The sequence below is a fragment of the Falco cherrug genome, chromosome 3, assembly GCF_023634085.1.
Source record: "Falco cherrug isolate bFalChe1 chromosome 3, bFalChe1.pri, whole genome shotgun sequence".
Taxonomy (NCBI): Eukaryota; Metazoa; Chordata; class Aves; order Falconiformes; family Falconidae; genus Falco; species Falco cherrug.
Genome location: NC_073699.1, coordinates 93,095,895 through 93,118,763, shown reverse-complemented (window position 1 = coordinate 93,118,763; position 22,869 = coordinate 93,095,895). Strand labels below are relative to the sequence as shown.

Sequence of the window (22,869 nt, the reverse complement as noted above, 5' to 3'; positions counted from 1 at the left end):
CTGGGCCACCCGGGGCATGTCTCATCTGGCACATGCTGCCATTGATCCTAGGTACTGTGGCCCAAAGACAGCTTGGCTTTGGTGAGCTCTGGCACTGAGGCATCGCAACGATGGGCAGAGACAGCACTGGCGTGCTGCCCGGGCAGACGTGGGCAGAGGGAGGTGGGTTGGCCTTTGCTGTCCCCACAAATGCGTCCTCGGTATTGACACGCTGCAGTTTTCTGCCCCCCCATTCCCCATCTTTTCTTCCTTTAGGAAGTCACAGCTTTCCATTCTGGTGTTGATGCTCCCCTGTCCTTGAGCTACTGATGGTGGTGTTCCTATAATCCTATCTCTGCCTGAATTCATACCTTTTCTTATCGGGTGTGGTGCTGTGCTGCTGACCTTCCCATAGCTCAGCCATTTTCTCCAGAGCCTGGGCCCAGGCTGGGCAGCCAGTCCGTGTTACAGCAGGGCTTTTGTTGGAGACAAGGCTACCGAGGGTCACAGAACACAGTGATGGCTGCTGCCAGCCTTGTGCTGCTTGTCTTGTCCTTTCCCACCAGCTGGCACAGGTGGGTCCAGCCGCTGCATAGCCTGCAACTCATATGCAAAACCACAAAGCCACAGGAAAATAGAGATGCCAAACAAAAATTGTGTTTGCATAGATACAAAATGCTCCCACTCCCGGGGCACCACCCTGAATTCCTCCCAAATGTACCCAGGGTCCTCCCAGCCTGCCCCTCCCTGAGTTACAATGCTGCATACTGAGGAGCAAAGTGTTGGTTTGCCCTAACCCTGGTGAGCCGCCCTAGACACAGGTCATTTACTGTCTAGCCTGGTCTGTGGTGTAGCATCTCAGCTTGTGAGAATCCAAAATACTTTCTCATTTCTATACACTACAGCATCCTGCCCCTCAAGGTATGGAAAACTTAAGATGCCACTCTGGGGGATTTGGGCATAACTTCAAGGTCTTTAAGGCATTTACATCCTTCTGAGAGGAGCCACAGACAAGGATGTGACCCATGAAATGGCATGCTGAGCCATGGGGTGGGTGAAAGCCTTCTGAAAGGAAGGCAAGTTTCTCTTTAGGAAAAACCTTCTAATGACCCACAAACTGTCCTGCAGTACATCAGACAAATGCACATATCTCCTATTATAAAGTAAAATGACCGAGTCCTTCCCTTGGGCTGTTGTTAGCTGGTTTTTGCAACCTCCTGCATCCTGCAAGGGAGTCGGGACTTTCATCAGTGACCACTTCAGTGGCTGAAGACAAGGCTCTGGCGGTTGTCACACCCAGCCTTGTAGCTGGGAGGTTGGAAACCCTGTCAGGGAGGGGGAGAGGATACATCGGTTAAAACCGAGTTGATCCTCTGAGTTTCATTAAACAAACTCCTGACTGAGGTTATGTTATTCATCCTCTCCTACGTTGGGCGAGGATGGCTGTGTAACAACCTTGCGGGCCGGCATTTCACCCGTCCTGCTGCCGCTTCTGCGCTCCCCTGGCCATGCTGCTTTTACACCCTGGGAAATCAGCCGGGCTGATGAAAATGTTGCAGGCTTTTTTTGTCCCTTTCTGTTTTGTGCAGCTCGTTTCTGCCGGGCTGGGGGGGGGGGGCGGTTGCCGGGGAGACTGGGGATGGAGGAATCCAGCCAGGGCCGGCCCCGGGGTTGGGGCAGGGGCTGCGCAGACAGACACATCGATGTGAGGCAAATACAGAGAGGGGAGAGAGGCAACTGAGCTAACAGCTCAGCAGTCCATTTCCCTGCGAGCCATTCGCCATGAGCAATGCTGGTCCTTTGGGAAACCCTCCATTTCAGATGCTGACCCTCGAATTAAGCTGGACCTCGCCTGAGGTCTCCTGAAGTCACCTGATGGGCTCTTCCCCTCTGAAGGGTCCTGTCCAGGGGTTGCAGAACAACGAGACCTGGATTTCCTCCCTCACCCCTCAGTGATGCAGCTGTTTATTTTAGAAATAAACATTTCACATCGTATCTACACAGAAGATACACTTGAACCCCCCTCCCCTTCAGAAATATGAATTGGGGTGGTTTTTTTAAGATAAAGCAGCTGGGGTGACTTTCTTTCCTCCAGTGTTAATAATCTGTTTTCCTTGAATTGGATTTTAAAATGGCTTCCTTTGAAGCCTCAAGCTGTAAGGAATGAGCTTAACATAGGTATGGAGGATGCATAAAATCAGCTACTCCCTCTTGCCCTGAAATGTCAACAATCCTTCTGGTCAATAAGTAATACACAGTGCCCAATACGCAGAATTCTTGGAAAGAATAGTAGCAAGCAGTCACAGTACCTGTTTCGCACCGGCTCTGCTGTAAGAGGTTTTGCTGCGCCAGTGTTTTCAGGAGCACACCCACCGCAGCCATGGGAAAGGCTGGCATTGCTTTGAGTCATTACCTGGAGCGGCCAGTGGTCCACCGGAGTTGCTAATCTGCAAGTTATTTTTAAACCCGTAATTATAGATGTGGATGTTGATTATGCAGTTAATATGCCACAAAAAATGTTCGCTTGGAATTAAAGCTACACATTGTGAAGCATAGTCAACCAAATAATTAAATTGCTCCTGGCTTAGGCCAGTAAAAACAGATTTCACAGGGAGTGCAAGTGATGTGATTTATATTTCTCACAATCATTGTTGAAGAGACAAACCTGAGGCTGCCTTTTGCAGCATCCCCTTTTGGAACCGGGATGCCTTCTCCCTGTAAGATGAACAAAAGAAAGGTGTGGATGCTTTGGCATATCAATCAGAGGAAACCGGTTTGTTCTGCAGATTACCTTGGCAGAATGTAAAACCAGATCTAGAGTGATCCATAGGCAGGGTTATCCATCTGCATAAACGAGGTTAGAAAGATTAGGGGGATCGGCACATGGGTAGAACAAAGGAAAGAGTGTATGGAAGAAATACGGATCGGGAATGGTGATGAACTCTTTAGCTGCACCTCTAGAAGAGCTGTTGTAGCCTTCGTCTAGTGTGTTACTAAACCCGGGTTTGGCGGAGTTCCGCCTGGCGCTGGCCGCGGGGAGCCTGCCCGCGGTTACCGGGGCTCCGGGCAGCCCCCCGGGGGGCCCCGCACCCCCTCACCGCCGCACAAACCGTGTGGGGAAGCAGGCGACCCCCACGGGGAGCCACACGCCGCGCTGACCGCACCGACGGGCACCGGGCGCGGAGCGGACCGTGCCGCCCCTCGGTGCTTCCCCCCCCGACCCCCCGACCTCCTCCTCTCCGGCGGCGTGGGCGTGTGCCGTTGTACCGCCCGCAGTGCCACACCGGGATGCTGGAAAATAAACTGGGGAAAGCACCTCACGGGCGCACACGTCCAGCCCTCCCTTGCCCCCCCCCCCCCCCCCCTTTTCAGCTCCTTTCTTCATCCGTCAGCGAGGTGCAAGACCCCATTGCTGCCGAGCTAAGGGAAAACACCCTCCCCCCGCGCCCCCAGCCCCATGAAGCAGCACCCACTTTGTCTATTGTCTGGCCGAGGGTGGCTGGTGGCTGCTGCCCTTAGCCGGGCGGGGGACCGCGGGAGCCGGTGGCTTTGCCAGGGAGCGGCCCCCGGCTCAGCCGAGGGAGAGACACCCGCCCTTGACGGGAGGGGAAGGACAGCTGAGCCCGCCACCGGGGGAGCGGCGAGCACGGCTCGCTCGGGGCACGGCGGGGTACAGGGCAGGGGAGGCGGACGAGAGGTCATACGGCACAGCCCGTGCTGCGGGGAAGCCCACGCGTGTCCTGCCGGAGACGGATGAACCGGGTCAGGGCGCGGGGCTCCTGACCGCTGATGCGGGCGTTAACGGCACGGGGTGCTGCTGGTGGGTGCGTGGTGCCCCCGTGGGGAGGTGTCTCTCCCGCCGGCGCCGTGCGAACGGCGGCACCGGCGAGGGGCGGGGGCTCCCCCTCCCCGCGGCGGCAACGCCCGCTGCTGCGGCAGGGAAGCTGTGACTGTCTGGGGGAACAAAAGGCTGCGGCGGCCGCGGGAGGGCGGAAGGACGGCGGCTGCCAGCAGCGCGGTGGCAGAGCCGGTTCGTACGCGGGGCGGCCCAGGACGGACACCCGCCGCGGTGCTCCGCGCCTTTGTCCCCGCTGTCAGCGACGAACCGGGGCGGCGGCCGGCGGCGGTGCCGGTGCCCCGCAGCCGCTCCCCGCTAGCCCCGCCCCAGCCCCGCCCCGCCCCGCCCCCGCTGCGGGAGACAATGCTGCAGCCACGCCACGCCCCTGCGCGCCCATTGGCTCCGCGCCGTTCCCGCATGACGTCACCGGCGGGGCGGGGCGCGGCGCCCCATTTAAGGGGCGGCGTGGGGCGCGGCCGCCGCAGCGGCGAGTGCGGGAGCGGGCGGAGAAGGCGGCAGCGTCGGCAGCAGCGGCAGCAGCGGCAGCAGCGGCAGCAGCGGCAGCAGCGGCAGCAGCAGCGTCGGACACCGTCACCATGCGTGAGATCGTGCACATCCAGGCCGGGCAGTGCGGCAACCAGATCGGCGCCAAGGTACGGGCCGGTGCGGGTCGCCGCGGGTCGCCTGCCCGGGGCTGCGGGGCGGTGCCGTGCTCGCTCAGCCGGGCTCCGCGTGTCCCGGGCAGGGCGCAGCTGGGGGGGCACGACCCCTCTTCCCGCTGCAGGGCACCGCCGGGCTCGCCCCTCCGGTGCGGGGGGTGTGCGCGGGGCTGTTGCCTCTCGGGGGGGCTCCCGTGGCGTGTGCGAGGTGCCCCTTGGGTGGGGGGGGCAGCTCTGCCGTCTGCCCGCCCCCCGTGGGCTGCAGGGGTCCGGGCGGGCGGGGGAAGGGGGCGCCGAGCCGGTGCCACACCCCTCCCGTCGGTGTGAGGGGGGGGAGGGGCGCGGTAGTGGCCGCGTCTGGCGGGGGCCGCCCCCACGCGCGGCGAATCCCCGCGTGCCACGTCGCGGGGCTTCGGCCAGGGGGCGCGGGCGGGGCGTGGTGGCGCTGACCCCTCCCGCCCTGTCCCCGCAGTTCTGGGAGGTCATCAGTGATGAGCATGGCATCGACCCTACGGGCAGCTACCACGGGGACAGTGACCTGCAGCTGGAGAGGATCAACGTCTACTACAACGAAGCCACCGGTAATGCCGCTCTGCGATGAGCCCCCCGGCCCGGTGCTGCGGGGTGGGTGGGTGTGCAGGGGCGCCCCCAGCACATCCCACCGTGCTGCCCGTGCCCCCGCCGTCCGTCCCTGCAGTGGGTGCTGCCCCAGTGGTGCTTCAATGGTTCCTTTGTATTCCCAGCCCAAAATGCCTCTATCCACATTCCCTCGCCTGCCATGTCCTAGGCAGCAAACTGGGAGGTGAAGGGAGCACACTGGGGCTCCTGTGGCACTGGCTGCTGCCTGCGGGGCTGTAACACTGGCACTGGTTTCCCCCACAGGTAACAAGTATGTCCCACGTGCCATCCTGGTGGACCTGGAGCCTGGCACGATGGACTCTGTGCGCTCCGGCCCCTTTGGACAGATCTTCCGTCCCGACAACTTTGTCTTTGGTGAGTGTGGGATGGAGGAGTCCCAAAGCGGGAGCTCCGCCCAGGAGAGACCTGGTGCGAGCATGCAAGTGACCCTGGGGGATGTGAATCCCAATAGCGGAGTGGGGGTGGAGGTGAGGGGTGAAGCCCGTGGGGTGGGGGAGGTGGCATCACCTGTGTCCCTTGGTGGGGCACTAATGTGGCACCTTGCTCTTGGTCTGCCCCGTAGGTCAGAGTGGGGCTGGCAACAACTGGGCCAAGGGGCACTACACGGAAGGTGCTGAGCTGGTGGACTCTGTCCTGGATGTGGTGAGGAAGGAGTCGGAGAGCTGCGACTGCCTGCAGGGCTTCCAGCTGACCCACTCGCTGGGTGGTGGCACGGGCTCTGGGATGGGCACCCTCCTCATCAGCAAGATCCGGGAGGAGTACCCCGACCGCATCATGAACACCTTCAGCGTCATGCCTTCCCCCAAGGTGTCGGACACGGTGGTGGAGCCCTACAATGCCACCCTCTCTGTGCACCAGCTGGTGGAGAACACGGATGAGACCTACTGCATTGACAACGAGGCCCTGTATGACATTTGCTTCCGCACCCTGAAGCTGACCACTCCCACGTACGGGGACCTCAACCACCTGGTGTCGGCCACCATGAGCGGTGTGACCACCTGCCTTCGCTTCCCCGGCCAGCTGAATGCCGACCTGCGCAAGCTGGCGGTCAACATGGTGCCTTTCCCCCGGCTGCACTTCTTCATGCCGGGCTTTGCCCCTCTGACCAGCCGCGGCAGCCAGCAGTACCGAGCCCTGACGGTGCCCGAGCTGACGCAGCAGATGTTCGACTCCAAGAACATGATGGCCGCCTGCGACCCCCGCCACGGCCGCTACCTGACGGTGGCCGCCATCTTCCGTGGCCGCATGTCCATGAAGGAGGTGGACGAGCAGATGCTCAATGTGCAGAACAAGAACAGCAGCTACTTTGTGGAGTGGATCCCCAACAACGTGAAGACGGCAGTCTGCGACATCCCCCCACGTGGCCTCAAGATGTCTGCCACCTTCATTGGCAACAGCACGGCTATTCAGGAGCTCTTCAAGAGGATCTCGGAGCAGTTCACGGCCATGTTCCGGCGCAAGGCTTTCTTGCACTGGTACACCGGCGAGGGCATGGATGAAATGGAGTTTACGGAGGCAGAGAGCAACATGAATGACCTCGTCTCCGAATACCAGCAATACCAGGATGCCACTGCTGATGAGCAGGGGGAGTTTGAAGAGGAGGGGGAGGAAGATGAGGCGTAAAGTTGAAATGGGTAGGAGTTAAGTATAGTCTGAGCAGGCAAGTGTTCATTGAGGAGGAATCTGTGCAGTTGTGCTGAAGCATGCATTTTCTTAATTTGGTGCTCTCCACTGTTGCTTCTGTCAGCAGTTTTGTATCCTTGACTGTCCAATGTAACAGTAGTTGCAAAAAAATACTTCAGAGTCTTCTGTTGAAATGGTTAACTTCTCAAACATAAAGGCTTTTTGTGTCCTAAACTGTCTCCTCTGCCTTTTTTCTCTCTAGATTAAGAAAATAACTCGTGTAGTTTTCTGTAGCTTTGCTTCTCAGTTTATTCCTTAACCTCAGTGAAAGTTTAAACTCAATAAATCAACATTTCTCAGCCTGTGAATTTAGCGGTATGGGGAAACTGCAGTTGAAGATGGTAGCAATTTATGGAAACCGTTGGTTCACTCCTGTGTCTGACAGCTCTATTGTTGGGGAGAAAGCTGCCTTAGCTAATAGAAACAAGACACTGCACTTGAGAATTCTGCAACTCCTATTTATGGACATACATGCTAGTGAGGTCTGTGAGAAGGTATTGAATTCCACATTACAAGCTGTCAAAACAGATTTGATGGGATAGCTGCAGGCTTCTCCACTGCCATTCAGCAGCTCTTCCTTGTCCCAAGGCCTGGAACAAGTACATGGTACCCATAGTATCCGTGTGTGGCACCTATATAGCATATGGGTGGCTGCTTGTGATTTGACTTGATCCTGAGCTGACCTATCTTCCTGCAGCCCTCCTCTCTAAATATAAAAAGTCCATGCAGGGAAGCATAGCTGTGTACTAGCAGACAACTTGAGCACTTGGTTAAGAACCTGCACCTCTATTTGGGCATAAAATTATTGTTTCTCAAAAACAGCCATTAAGCTGCCCTTAACTGTAAAGGGATTGATTCTTCAGGGCAATTGTCTCCTTTTATAGGAGACAAGGTGATGAGCATATTTCTAGATTACATGGCTTAAAGGCTGCTCAAGCATACATACTGTCTTGGAGTAGTCGTAGATACCCTGACAATAGCAGTTTCCAGCATCCCAGGTTATGCATTTGCAGGGCAGCTGTTTGATGCTCTTGATCCCTGCAGCAGGAGCCAGACCTCTACCCAGGGAGGTGAGAGCAGTGCAGCAGCACCCTGTTGTATGTCTTTGTGAAGGTAAGTATGGATTCTTTACAATGAGGGAGGGGGGACTTAAGTTGCCATATGCTTAAAGGATGTAAGAATCCTGTGTGAGCCTACAATGCAGTTGTCGGTAGTTCTAGGCTCTGTGAGACTTTCTGTACTCGTACAAAACAAGAGTAAAATCCTTCATGGAGTGTAGCAGTTACCCAATGTGTAAGCTTAGTCCCTTGTTCACCCAAGCACCACTTAGGGGAGTGCTGTGCCAAAAGAGAACTGTGCTTTGAGAACTGCTACCAGTGCTACAGTTACTGTGGTCCTTACTGCTCTGACAGAGCTGGTATCCACATGTATGCAACCTCCGTTGTGGTCCTTTAATGAAATGCTTGCCAGGCATTACTGGAAAAAAGGCTTAAAATGGAGATGCTGTGCATGGCTAATATCTTGCCTGTTTTGGCTCTGTTAATTGACTCCACTGCCTGTGGATGCTGCCCTGCTGACGGGCCTGTTAACCTGGCGTGCAGGACAGCTGGCACTTGCTAAAGCTTTTCTCTCATCCATCATCCACGTGCTTGATTTCTGGTGTACACCCTGTAAAGAGGGGCAAGAAGCACTTAAACTGCCTGAACTGTCAGTAAACTAATACGAGTTTATATACGTCCACTAGTACTTGTATTTCTTAGTATTTGAGCAGTTCTTGGATTAAGCATTAAACAAACCAAGGTTGTTTTAGTAACTGAGTTAATGCATGCTGCCTCAGGCCTTTGGGGAAAGAACAGCTTATCTGGTTGCCCGAGTAACCTTCCCTTGAAATTACCTAGTTGGGTTGTACTTGAAACTGTTTATCATACAGCTTTGTAAAGCTGAGAAGGGGAGCCAGCAAATGAATTTAAACAAAGTTTTAACTAAAAGATGAGAAACTGTTTTTTGATAGTAAAGATCATCCTTTCCACTGTGGGAGCGTAGCAGGTTTCAGTGGTGTTCAGCATGTCTAGCTTCTAATTCTTAGTGTAATTACACTCTAGCTAACCCTTAAATATAGCTACCCAAGTGACACATTTCAGTACAGCTCCCTTACTAGAAGTAGGACACCATCCTACATTGCTTGCTGTTGTTTGTATTCGGTTTTATCTAGAGGAAGAGAAACCATAAATAAAGATACTCTAGACAGAAACATGTCCTTTCATAAATCCTACACAGCCTATTTGCCAGTCATAATCATTAAAATAAATAAAGAAATAAACCATTCCAGTAGGAGTTGAGGGAAATGTAGGAAAAGGGGATACTGGAAGGCTTAGACGGAAGGTTCAAACCTCCTTGGATGGAACAGTAAACCAGCTATAAGGGAGGATGAGTCTCACACTGTGCCTGGGGGCTGCAGTACTATTTTCTTCTGCTGGATCTTTGAGATTTAGCTGTATCTATCACCCAGGAGACCATTCGCTATAAAAACTGGAGATTGGCTGCTGTGTGCTAAACAACAAACAGATGTCTTAGCAAGTGCTGGTGGTTGCATTTTCGCTGTTTCACAAAGAAAGCAAAACCACTGAAAGGATTTCAGGATTAGATAACTCGGCTGCCTTAACCTCTACTGGGTGTTGATTTGTATTTGGCCGTGTGATGAGCAGCACCTCTAACCCCAAAGGTCTTGCATGAGGCGTCCTGTCTGGAAGAAATGAGGATAGATAGTAAGACTTAGCAGTGTGCGGCTTAGGCCACATACAATGGTTCATTTGTATTGAGAAAGAAGTTAATAGTATCGAGCAATATATTATTGTTTCAACATATCAACAGCGGCCTGCGGGGAAGCATTCTGTTCTGTTGACAGTTAGAGCTGATGGTGTTGGGAAAAGGAATACTTTTTTTGTTTTGTTTCCTTTATTCAATGTGTGGCATTTTTAATTGCATTAGTGGAATGTCTTGACCAAGGCAAACAATTCAATGTTTGTCTGTTGGTAAATGCCAGAAAGTAAGGTTAAGGCTGTAAAAGCAGCTAGGTGCTATGTAGGTTTAATTTAAATTGAAATGGAATGAGGTACGTTAACACTGAGATACCATCTCTAATTTCCCTTCCCTGTTTAGTTACAGGACCTCAGCCTAAGGCCTTATACCAACAGTTGTGAAAGGATGGTCCAATATATAGTCTGGTTCTTCAAAACATTTAAATATCTGTTGAAAACGTAGGCCTACATCTGTTTTCCAACAGATGTTTTCCAGTCTGTTGAGTGAGAGCAATAACAATTCTCCCCTTACCAACATCTGTGAGGTTTCCATATATATCAGAAATTGGGTTGTGTTAAACAGAAAATGGTCTCAGTGATGTGATAATCGAAAAATCAAAGCTGAGGCCCATCTTGCTGATAGGTGTATCTTTCCAGAAGGTGTGAGGTAAAGAACATGGTAAACCAAAGTACTAATGGGATTTATAACCTGAAGAAAGAAGAGAATCCAGATCTTTGGTTTCTTTTCCAGCAAGCTCTCTGCAAAAATGGGGCAAACCCCTAATCTTCTGTGCAGGGAAATCTGCTCATGCTACATACTTCAAATTGTAGCAAATAGTATGGTGCTAGTAGGTCCTTCTAGGTATCTGTGCAAATACTATGTGCTTAAAGAAGCTGTGATGGACCGACAGAGTCCCTATGGGACAGTGCTGCAATGCCCTACTGCAAAACACAGCTCTGGTACCCAGAGGGACCGTGGCAGAGTGGTGCAAGAGGGACAAGTTTTTCTTACCTCACCACAAACAGCCCGTGCATCTAGCAATACTCTGCACCAGAAAGAGTTCTTGCCCTGCTTCCTTTATCCTTTGCCCCTTCTTGTAAGCCTTGTAGCAAAGTTACGTGTAAGACCAAGATGAACTTCAGTAGTGGGTTTAGTAGGGCAAGTTTATTGGTGGTTCCACTGAAATCACTTTCAAAAAAAACCCCAACAACCAAACCCCAAACAAAACAACCACCCACACCTTGTTGTTTTTTACTACGTTTTTAAGAAGTGCTGTTAAAGTATATTAAATTCTGTTTTACAGGATGGGAGAATGTTTCACAGTGGGAGGTGCTTCAATTATTGCTTTCTATTTAATCAGGCCTAATATTTGTGTTGGCTAAAGCTATGAGAAGATAAAATCCTCTCTGGAGAAATCATGTGACTGACCCCTATATTTGGTATACATCCTTTCTCCCCAGGATGTTATTCTACTTTTCTGTTCCACGCTAAAGCGTAATGGATGTGTACTTGGAGGGGCTGTTCAGATGCGGTAGCTTGTGTAGGAGCTACAGGTGACACTGTTTCCCTGAACCTGCTCATTGCAGGGGAGGCTCTGTTCTCTCATTTACAAATAATCCTCTTCCCAGTCTTTTTCAGTGTTTTTCCCATGTAGTTTTCAGTGGCTTCTATGCTTCCACAGAACAAAGCTTGTGATTCTTTTGATGTGTTATATGTGCCTGAGGTAATCCAAGTAAGGTTATTTTCCCCCGCCACTTTCTTCAACTCAAAATAAACCTTTATAAATAATTATTAAGATCTGATCTTGTATGTGACTAAAAAAAAAAAGGAGGTTTTTGAGAATTTTCCCCCTTCCAATCCAAAATTCATTCACATTGAGCACCTGCCTTTTGGTACTCCCAACAATTGTCCTAGTCTGTTATTTAGTAAGATGGGAAAGAGCACACTGTTGGATCTCAGATGATACTTCCATTTTAGATGGTTGTTATCTTTAGCTTTTCTACATGAAAATGCAAAATGGAAGCATTTGGTCACAGGAAAATGCCTGATAATGCATTTTGGAAAAAGACATTTCTTGGCCCTGACTCTACTGGACACTTGTCCAGCTGGAGCCCTCTGAGCATTTGAAACTGAGGTGCAGGGAGGGTATTAGGTGGGGACACAACTGTGAAAGCCTGGCCCCCCTTCCCCACCCCAGCCATCCTGCCAGCAAAGGATACAGCGCAGGTGACAACTCTTTGCTCTCCCTGAGTAATTTAACAAGAAGCAAACCGATTCCCTGTACCTAGCTTCAATCTTATTGTCAAGTATTTTAATTGTGAATCTGCCAGACAGAAAAATTGTGTCTTTATGAAGTATGTGTATAAGAAGGCTATGTATTTACAGTGGCTAGGCAAAAAAGAAATAACTTAAGAGTAGGTCATTCCCTCCTCCCCGCTCAAAGTCGTTTTTCCCTTAAGGGCAGAATTCCACTCGTAAAGGAGGAAATCAAGTTAGCTTTGTTAAATTCTTGTTTACTGATGTTTGATTCTTGTAGGGTAGAGATTTTCTAACTGGTCTCAATTTATCCATATCCTATCTTTTATAATCAGATTATTTTTCTCACTTGGCTTCCTTGGTAAGTTTAGGGCATATTTTATTTGCTTTTTAGCAAGAATGCCTCCATCATTGCAAAGAGAAACGTTAATAATAATCCAGCTTAAGCAGAATGTGAAAACATTTGCTACAGAGGATGAAATGGCTACCCTGGCAGAGGCTGTGTAGCTTGCTCAGTAAACAGTTCTCTGTTGTTTTGCACTGAAAAATGTTTCCATGTTTTCTGCGAATGTAATAGAAAGATACTGCCTGCCTTCATAGTGAGTAAACAGGGTTCTCAAGCAGAATTCAAATGGTCTCACAACAAGCCTTACCAACATTAAATGAAATTCAGACATTGACTTCTTACAGTCTGCTTCTCTGCATCCAGCATAAGGCTGGTCTTATAATTAATAAATTAATTGTATGGCTGGTTTTTGGAAAATCCAACTATGACTCCAGCTCCACCCTAGCAGGCAGGGAGAAAAAGCAAGCTTGGATTAGAGGTTTCCAGGGCATCAAGAAAACTCCCACTTCCATGGGCTGGCCTGATTCTGTATCCTCCAGCTCCTAAAAAGGATGTTCCCCTTGCCCCACTTCAGGTGCTACCTCCATGTTATTTCCTTTAGGCAGCTTCAGGGCATGTCTGACCCCTCTACCCGTCAGTCCAGCTCCCTGAACTCCACAGTTAGGAACAGTAAACTGGGGGTGGGGAAGAAGTTCTTTCTTGGATTAGGGAGTGTGCCAGAGGGAGAGCTGGTGCAAAGGAGGAAAAGGTAGGCAGCTGGAAGCAGCAGAGAACAGAGCAAGATGTTGAGTCGATTCAGCGACCTAGTGTGACAGCCCCCTGAACCCCTGCAGAGAATCCCAGCAATTTTAAACAGTGTACGTTGACTCCCACCACAAACTACTGCATCTCTTAGCAGACATCACAAGCTGAAGTTTAGAGTTTGCTCAGTGTCAGTTTGAGTTACAAGGAACTATCAGATTGCAAGATAGAGGAAGGGGGCTAAGGAACAAAAGAAACGGTGACTAGCAGATCAAAGTTGCTATCTGTACCTTGTTCTCGATGACGTGCAGGAAATAAGCTGCCCTGGAAAACGTGATATCAGCATTTCATTTATATTGATGCTGGAATCTTAGTAATCCCTTGACTGAAGGACCCAGTTCGTAGATATAGCAGATGTGTTTCATCTCCTGAGTGATCTTAAAAGGTAGATGCAGCCTAGATGGGGGCAGGAGCCATCTGGCTGCTACCCCATCACATCTGGTGTGCCAAGCGGAAATAATGAGAGGCTGCGTTGTTTTGCCTTTCTTCTCGGTAAATTGCTGCCTGATGATGATCAACATATTTTTCGCTTTCTGGAGTCATTTTGCAACATGTGATCATGTTTATTATGGTAACTTTGGAAGCCTGGTGAGTGGAGTTCTGTTTGCTCTGTCCTGCACAACCACACTCACAGAAATTCCTGACTCTTGGATGTTATAATCCAAGATCGCAAGAGAAACCATACGGTGTGGAAGAAATACTAGGTTCCTGAAGAAACAAGGAACCTTTTCTTCCCTCAAAAGGAGCACAGGTCATTTTAGAATTGTCAGTGCCCTAAATTGCTCTGTAACATGATGTTCTCTCACACGCTTATCCTCTCTCCTCTTTTGTTCCTGGCCAAACGCACAACGCCCCTAGGTGCAATAAACACAAGTACAGAGGACTCTGCAATGAAACTGCTTTTGCTCATTCATAAAAACATGCTCAGTGTTGTAGCATTTAATTGCTTCTAGTGCCTGCAGTGGGTTGTAATTCTGAAATAAAAATAGATTTTGCTTTTTGGTATTTTATTACTAGAATTAAAAATACCTTCACAATTATTCCACCCTCTGGCTGGCAGAAATATTCTTCTGTCTTAACACACGTTGCAAGTAATTAAGCATCAGGTTCCAAAGGTGACCTCAGACAGTCCTCATCAGGGGGGAATATTGTAGTTACCAGGTAGAAGGCAAACAATAAGCTAAAGAACAGAGCCTTCTCATTCGAGTACCAAAAGAAAAGCGCAAAAAGTCATGTAGTCTCTGATAGACACGCCTGAGCAATAGGTGACGTCACCCATCACAAATAACAGAATAAAGCCATCGCAGGCGTTTTGTGTCCTTGAGCAGCTCTCGCGTTTCTACATTTGAGATTCTTTTTTGAACAATGGGAAATTATGGACAGACATGAAAATGTTGTGGGATCCCTGTTGCCTCCCTTGTGCATCCATTGCCCGGGCTCCACTGTTGCCTTGGCAACTGGGAAGGCAGGGCTCGGCGCAGGCAGGGCTCGGCGCAGGCAGCGCTCGGCGCAGGCAGCGCTCGGCGCAGGCAGGGCTCGGCGCAGGCAGGGCTCCGCGCAGGCAGGGCTCGGCGCAGGCAGGGCTCCGCGCAGGCAGGGAGTGCGCTGCTGTGCTGCTGGCCGTTCTGGCTGCCGAGGGGCACATGGGCGCTCCTGGGCGCACACACTGCCTTTGTATGAGTGGGAGAGCTGTGACTTCCATTTGCTATGCTGAGCACTTAGGATTCATGGAGCTATAGTAAAAAATACAACAGGGACCTCCCATACCTATTTAAATGTCACAGATGGCTAAGATCTGTTAAAGTGTTTGCCAGAATGGAGGGTTCTGAATTGACATCCAAATAAAGATGTTTAATTTGCTTCACTGTGTGTTCGTGGATGTTCAGCATTGCTGTAGGTGAGGGAATTTGTGCAAACATGTACCTCCCTTTAGGTGGTCAGTTTTAAAACCTGGAGCTACATCCCCCCAAAACCAGTGGGGATCTACAACCAGTGCTATAGCACCTAAGAATTAGTTTCCTAATGAAAGGTCAGAATCCTTAACTATAAAGCCCTAGGAGGCCACTGTGTGCATGTGGGGAGAAGACATCTTAGGGAGGATCCAGCTGCCTTCAGGAGGGGAAACAGAATGCTTCAAGCTGGTCCTTTGTAGGTTGCCAGGAATCTGGCACCCAAAAAGCACTTCAATGCCTGGGTGGATCCCACAGAGATGCAGCTGAGTTGCAGTTCCACCAGTAGTGAGAAGATGTAACTGCTGCTGCCCAAAAGGTTGAGTTACGCCTATAGCAAGTAGAAATGTATATGTGTGAGTTGTGCAAGCAGTAACAAAAGCTGCCTGTGACTAGGTATTGCAGAAATGTGTCAAAGGAAAATACCGACAACAGCTGGGATATAAAGAACACAAACGTCAAGAGAATTTGGTGAAAAGATCTCAGTGCCCTCTGGATAGTTTGTGATTGCAAAAGCCACATGCAATAACAGCACATGTAATTCCACATGTTGTAAAGCTTGAGCCAGTCCATGCTTGTGACATTTCACAGCAGCTGAGGTTTCTGCACGGGGGGCGAAAAAGAGCCACCGATGATAAGCAAGTCAAGTCAATGAAGCAAACTGAGAGCCGCTTTTGAAAGCACAGTCAAAGTTTTTCCAAGGACACAGCAGCCAAATGCCAGGCAAAGATATGTGGTACTTCTTTAGCCACTAGTATTTCCTGCCATAGATGAAAAAATTGAGTGAAAGTGGTGACATTATGCATCAATTTATACTGTGTTAAGCACGGCTAACCTGAGTAATATGTAAACAACTCTGTTCATTCCAGCTGCAGTTACCTTTCTTCTTGATAGCGGTAATGATTTACCACATTAATTATTACCTCACCTTTGCAAAAATCTGCTGGGTTTGAAGGTGTTATAATTGCAATATAATGTTACAGTGTACTGTGATACTGAGATCAACAAACCATCAGTCTGGTGTTGCTGGTCACACATAGCCTCCCACTCCTTTCTCTCCCTTGCACACAGTTACAGGATAGCTGAGGTTGGCCAGGATCTCTGGAGATCATCTAGTCCAGCCTTCTACTCAGCCTGGAAAGGTCAGTAGAGCAGGTTAATCAGGGTTGTGTGCGCTTGGGCTTTGAATATCTTCAAGAATGGAGACTCCACAATCTCTCTGGGTAGCCTGTGCCACAGCAAGGAAATTTTTTCTTATGTTTAGATGTAATTTTTTGTATTTTGGTTTGTGCCCATTGCCTCTCTTCCTGTCACTGGGCACCACTGAGAAAAGCATGGCTCCATCTTCCTTACTCTTTCCCATCAAGTGTTTATATACATTGATAAGATTCCCCTGAGTCTTCTCCAGGAAAATCAGTCCCAGCTCTCAGCCTCTGCTCATATGACAGATGCTCCAGTTCCTTAACCACCTTCGTGGCCTTTCATTGGACTCACTCCAATATGTCCATCTCTCTGTTGTACTGGGGAGCCTAGAATTTGACGCAAAACTCACTATGTGTTTCACCACAGCATATCCCCTTCCTTGACCTGCTGGTAACTGTCTTCCTAATAATACAGCCCAGTGTGCTGTTGGACACCCTTGCTGCTAGGGCACATAGCTCATGTTCAACTTGGTGTCCACCAGGATCCCCAGGTCCTTTTCTGCCAAGCTGCTTTCCATCTGGGTGGCATCCAGCCTGTACTGGTTCATGCAGTTGTTCCTCTTCAGGTATAGGACTTTGTACTTCCCCTTGTTGAACTGCATGAGGGTCCTGCCAGCCCATTTCTCCAGACTGTCGAGATCCTTCTGCATGGAAGGACAACCCTCTGGTGTATCAGCCACTCCTCACAGTGTGGTATCATCAGCAAACTTGCTGAGGGTGTACTTTCTTGGCACATAAGTCATTAATGAAGAAGCTAAACAGTGTTGGCTCCAGGACCAATCACTAGGGTACACCGGTGGCTGGCTTCTGAACTTTGCATTGCTGATCTCAAGCCCTTCAGCCTGGCAGTGCAGCCAGCTTTCACTCCATTCCGCCGTCCATTTATCTAGGCCATACCTCATACGATTTGCCTATGGGGATGTTATAGGAGACAGTTTTAAAGCCTTCACAAAATAAATGATGTTAACTGCTCTTCCCTCATCTACCAAGCCAGTCATCTTGTTGTAGAAGGCTATCAAGTTGGTCAGGCGTGACTGCCCCTTTGTAAATCCATGGTGACTACTCCCAGTCACCTTCTTGACCTTAAATATGTTTGGAAATGGTTTTCAGAAGGATTAATTCCATCATCTTTCTAGGAATTGAGGTGAAGTGGCTGGTCTGTAGTTCCTCGGATCCCCCTTCCCACCCTTCCTGAAGTTAGCAGTGACACCCATATTTTTTTTCCAGTCCTGAGAAGCTCCAAGATTGGCTAGACCTTTCAAAGATAATGAAGCGTGTCCTCACAATAGTATCTGCCAGCTCCCTCGGCACTGAGCTGGATCTCATCAAGACCCACGGACTTTTGTGTGTTCAATTTATTTAAATGTTCCCTAAACTGATCTTCCTCTACCAAAAGTAAGTCTTCACCGCTCCAGACTTCCTAACAGGTCTCAAAACCTTGTGATTCCTAAGGGCAAATCTTAACAGTGAGAGACAAGGTGAAGAAGACACTGAGTACCTCAGCTTTTTCCATGTCCTTTTGTCACTGAATGTTCCCTGCCATATTCAGTAGTGGATCTGTATTTTTCCCTAGACTTCCTTTTGCTGCAGACAGACCTGTAGAAGTCCTTCTCACTGTCCTTCACATCCTTTGCTTTGACTTTCCTAAGCCTGCACACTAGGACAGTGACCCTGTGCTGCTCCCGGATGACCTGACTCTACTTCCACCTCCTGAATGCTTCCTTTTCACATGTGTGTTTAATCAGGGAGCTCCTTGTTCATCCACACAGGCCTCCTGCCACCTTTGCTTGATTTTCTGCTTGTTGGCATGGTCCATTCTTGAGACTTGAGGAAATGATTCCTGGAAGTCAAGCAGCTCTTCTGGACTCTTCTTCTCTCCAGGACCATCTCCCATAGGATTCTTGCAGACAGATACCTGGAGAGGCTAAAGTCTGCTCTTCTGAAGACCAGGGAACTGTGATCCTGCAGTTTGCCTTGTTCCCTTCTATCAGGATTTTCAACTCCACCATCTCACAGTCACTGCATCCAGGGCTGCCCTGAGCCTTCACACCCTGGCCACTTCTTCCTTGCTTGCATCAGGTCCAGCAGAGTGTCTCACTTTTGGACTCCTTGATCATCTGTGTCAGGAAGATATCACCAATGCACTCCACAAAACTCCTGGATTGCTTGTACCCTGTTGTGTTGTGCCTACAGTAAATATTGTGGAGGATGGAGTCCCTCCCTGAGGACTAGGGCTTGTGAACGTGAGAATTCTTGCCTGAAGGTCTTATCTACTTTGATCTTCTTCATCAGGAGGTGTTCAGCAGATACTCACCATAACATAGCGCACATTGGTTTGCCCACTAATCCTGGCCCTTTAGATACCAGCTGGCTCATCACCCACCCCCAGGCAGGGCTCTGTGCATTTCTGCTGCTCTCATGCAAAGGGCAAATCCCCTTCCTCACCTTCCCAGCCTGTCCTCCCTAAAAAGCCTGCATGACCCCATCGCAGCTCTCCAGTCCTGTGAGCTGTCCCACCAGGTCTCTGTGATCCCAGTGAGACCCATAGCCCTGCAACTGCATGCAGGTCTCTTAACTCATCACGTCCGTTGCTCATGCTGCGTGCATCAGTGTAGAGGCACTTCAGAGAGGCACCCAGGCCTGCTGGTTCCCGGGAAAAGCCTGAGAGCTTGCCCTGCCACGCTGTCCCCTTGGCACTCCCACACTGTGCTGGAGGTGGACCCCCTCCAGCTCCGCTGTGCTGAATACGAGGCACCTCATTTCCTATCCTCTTTGCTAACCTGCTCCAGGCTTCCTCGCTGGGCTGTGGATTGCCATCTCCCTCCCCTGGTCCTGGTGTAAAGCTGTCCTCGCCAGCTTGGCCAGCTGTGTGGCAAACTTACTTTCACTACTGAAAAATTTACAGCTGTGAATGAATTAACATTTTATAGTTAAGTTTGATAGTTTCTGCACAATTCATTATAGATCTTGGTAAAAATTATTCCGGATATTCTCCTTGGCAGCAGTGCAGATACAGGTGTGTATCTCAGTTGGTTCAAATATATTGTTCTCACTGTCGTTCTTGAACTGTCCCTCCTCCCCCAGCCACCTGCCATGTACTTAGTTTATTTCTATAAGGGAACAAGCAGAGATGCGAGGAGCAGGATCCAAAATCTTCCAAAACGAGGTACATGGCAGGTGTCTGGTAAGACAGAGCGTAACTTCACTTACAGAGAAAAAGATACCACCGTTCCTACAGGTGTTCAAACTGCTGTCACCACTGCACCGCTCCCAGATAGTAGCAGCGTGAAGTTCCACTCCAGCGCTGTGTCCGTGGCATCAGAGCCCCACGTAGCGAGGCCTGGCAGTACCATGGCACACAGGGCAGCGGCTGCGGGCTCCACTGGCACCGCTCCGTCCCTGCCTGTCTCGGGTGCCCGAGCTATGGGAAGGTGATCGATTCTTGTCGTTACGACGGATCAAAGCACCGTTAAGCAGGCCTGAGCTAGAAATACAGGCTCGGGGGTGCTAACAGAGCACAGCAGCACACGCTCTGCTGCTGCGGGGCAGAGAGGCGGGGGAAGGCGGTGTTCGAGCTCCGACAGGTGCGCAGGGAGCAGCTCGGGGGTCGGAGTTTTGGGCTTTTTTCCCCGCGCTTTCAGCCACGCCTCGTCCGATTCCGGCCTTTCTCCCACCGGCCGAAGGCGCCTCCAGCCAGCCGCGCTCCGCCTGCGGGGCGGCCCGCCCGGGCACGGGCACAGACACGGGCACGGCCACGGTGCTCCGCGCCGGGCCGCCCCGCCCCCGCTGCGGGAGACAATGCTGCAGCCACGCCACGCCCCTGCGCGCCCATTGGCTCCGCGCCGTTCCCGCATGACGTCACCGGCAGGGCGGGGCGCGGCGCCCCATTTAAGGGGCGGCGTGGGGCGCGGCCGCCGCAGCGGCGAGTGCGGAAGCGGGCGGAGAAGGCGGCAGCGGCAGCAGCGTCGGACACCGTCACCATGCGTGAGATCGTGCACATCCAGGCCGGGCAGTGCGGCAACCAGATCGGCGCCAAGGTACGGGCCGGTGCGGGGAGGGAGGGGCCGCTTCCCGATGTGGGGGCTGCGGGCATCCCGCCCTGGGGGCGCAGCCCCGTCCGGCGGTGAAAAGCGGCCCGGGGCTCGCTAAGGCGCCGCGGATGCCGCTCCCGTGCCCCCCGTCTCCGGCGGTCGGAGCCGTCGCGGGCCTGGGCGGTGGCTGGGGTGCGCCCGGGCTCTGGTTCCCCGCTGCCCAGCCCCCCCGCCCCGTGCAGACCCCCGCTGCCTCGCCCCTCCGCAGCCCCTCGCCGGCTCCTGGGGGAGGGAGCGAGCGGCGCTCGGTGCCACGGAGAGCCCCCTCCTCCGAGCGTGTTGCCATCTTGCAGTGGCTGGAGGGTCTTAAGCTGCTCCTAGACAATGGGAGAAGACCAAGCAGAGCTACCCGGGGGCTGTCACCTTTTTGACGCAAAATGTAAAGGCATGAACTTGTGCTTTGGTGCTCCAGCTGCTCTCTGACCTCAGCAATTCAGCTGCTGCGGCCAGCGAGGCCCTTCTGCACTGACTCACCTTCCTCTGGGCAGCTGCTCTGCTGTGCAAGGGAGTGGTCGGGGCGATGGCATGCACAGGCTGCGCTGCTGTGTGTGATTGGCACTGGCCAGCTGTAATTAGTAATTGCTGTTTTCTCAAAATTTCTTCTAGTTCTGGGAGGTCATCAGTGATGAGCATGGCATTGATCCCACTGGCAGCTACCACGGGGACAGTGACCTGCAGCTGGAGAGGATCAACGTCTACTACAACGAAGCTGCTGGTAAGTGTGCCTGCTTCCTCAGATGCCCTTAAATAAATGGGGCAGGCGTGCCAGCTCATTGAGGCTGGAAATATCCCTGAAGAAGAGCTGTCATCTGCCAGTAACTCCTCTAAGAGAGCTTTGTTCTCAGAATGGCTCTGATAACATGGTAGTCTTGATTGAGACATGTCTTTCCAGTGAGATGTGGGGAGGCTGAAGGGAGCACACTGGGGCTCCTGTGGCACTGGCTGCTGCCTGCGGGGCTGTAACACTGGCACTGGTTTCCCCCACAGGTAACAAGTATGTCCCACGTGCCATCCTGGTGGACCTGGAGCCTGGCACGATGGACTCTGTGCGCTCCGGCCCCTTTGGACAGATCTTCCGTCCCGACAACTTTGTCTTTGGTGAGTGTGGGATGGAGGAGTCCCAAAGCGGGAGCTCCGCCCAGGAGAGACCTGGTGCGAGCATGCAAGTGACCCTGGGGGATGTGAATCCCAATAGCGGAGTGGGGGTGGAGGTGAGGGGTGAAGCCCGTGGGGTGGGGGAGGTGGCATCACCTGTGTCCCTTGGTGGGGCACTAATGTGGCACCTTGCTCTTGGTCTGCCCCGTAGGTCAGAGTGGGGCTGGCAACAACTGGGCCAAGGGGCACTACACGGAAGGTGCTGAGCTGGTGGACTCTGTCCTGGATGTGGTGAGGAAGGAGTCGGAGAGCTGCGACTGCCTGCAGGGCTTCCAGCTGACCCACTCGCTGGGTGGTGGCACGGGCTCTGGGATGGGCACCCTCCTCATCAGCAAGATCCGGGAGGAGTACCCCGACCGCATCATGAACACCTTCAGCGTCATGCCTTCCCCCAAGGTGTCGGACACGGTGGTGGAGCCCTACAATGCCACCCTCTCTGTGCACCAGCTGGTGGAGAACACGGATGAGACCTACTGCATTGACAACGAGGCCCTGTATGACATTTGCTTCCGCACCCTGAAGCTGACCACTCCCACGTACGGGGACCTCAACCACCTGGTGTCGGCCACCATGAGCGGTGTGACCACCTGCCTTCGCTTCCCCGGCCAGCTGAATGCCGACCTGCGCAAGCTGGCGGTCAACATGGTGCCTTTCCCCCGGCTGCACTTCTTCATGCCGGGCTTTGCCCCTCTGACCAGCCGCGGCAGCCAGCAGTACCGAGCCCTGACGGTGCCCGAGCTGACGCAGCAGATGTTCGACTCCAAGAACATGATGGCCGCCTGCGACCCCCGCCACGGCCGCTACCTGACGGTGGCCGCCATCTTCCGTGGCCGCATGTCCATGAAGGAGGTGGACGAGCAGATGCTCAATGTGCAGAACAAGAACAGCAGCTACTTTGTGGAGTGGATCCCCAACAACGTGAAGACGGCAGTCTGCGACATCCCCCCACGTGGCCTCAAGATGTCTGCCACCTTCATTGGCAACAGCACGGCTATTCAGGAGCTCTTCAAGAGGATCTCGGAGCAGTTCACGGCCATGTTCCGGCGCAAGGCTTTCTTGCACTGGTACACCGGCGAGGGCATGGATGAAATGGAGTTTACGGAGGCAGAGAGCAACATGAATGACCTCGTCTCCGAATACCAGCAATACCAGGATGCCACTGCTGATGAGCAGGGGGAATATGAAGAGGAAGGGGAGGAGGATGAGGCGTAAATCCCTGGTGTCAAAGGAACTTCTGTAAAGCAGGCATGTGTATGGAATGACTTCTGATAGTGGTGGTAAAGCATGTTCTCTAGAAACTATGTACCCAGTTACCCTCTCTGCACTTGTAACTTTGACAGATTTTTCAATGTAACAGTTCTGAAACCCAGTTATTACAATGTTTTTGTCCTCTAATGTTAAAAGCACATAAAGGCATGAATTCTAGATCACGTTTCCTGTCTTTCTTAACACCTCTATTGGACAAAACATCT

General features: G+C 51.7%; 2 protein-coding genes across 2 annotated transcripts; both read left to right on the top strand.

The window, feature by feature from the left end:
• Positions 1-4,311: 4,311 nt before the first annotated feature.
• On the top strand, positions 4,312-6,972 carry LOC102059674 (tubulin beta-2 chain). The gene is made up of 4 exons (XM_055705524.1): positions 4,312-4,470; positions 4,949-5,057; positions 5,359-5,469; positions 5,678-6,972. The coding sequence occupies exons 1-4, from the start codon at positions 4,414-4,416 to the stop codon at positions 6,736-6,738; spliced, it is 1,338 nt and encodes a 445-aa protein (XP_055561499.1). The 5' UTR covers positions 4,312-4,413; the 3' UTR covers positions 6,739-6,972.
• A 13,071-nt stretch (positions 6,973-20,043) lies between these two features.
• On the top strand, positions 20,044-22,822 carry LOC102058997 (tubulin beta-1 chain). The gene is made up of 4 exons (XM_055704979.1): positions 20,044-20,188; positions 20,849-20,957; positions 21,230-21,340; positions 21,549-22,822. Exons 1-4 carry the CDS (start codon positions 20,132-20,134, stop codon positions 22,607-22,609), a joined length of 1,338 nt encoding a protein of 445 aa, XP_055560954.1. The 5' UTR covers positions 20,044-20,131; the 3' UTR covers positions 22,610-22,822.
• Positions 22,823-22,869: the final 47 nt, after the last annotated feature.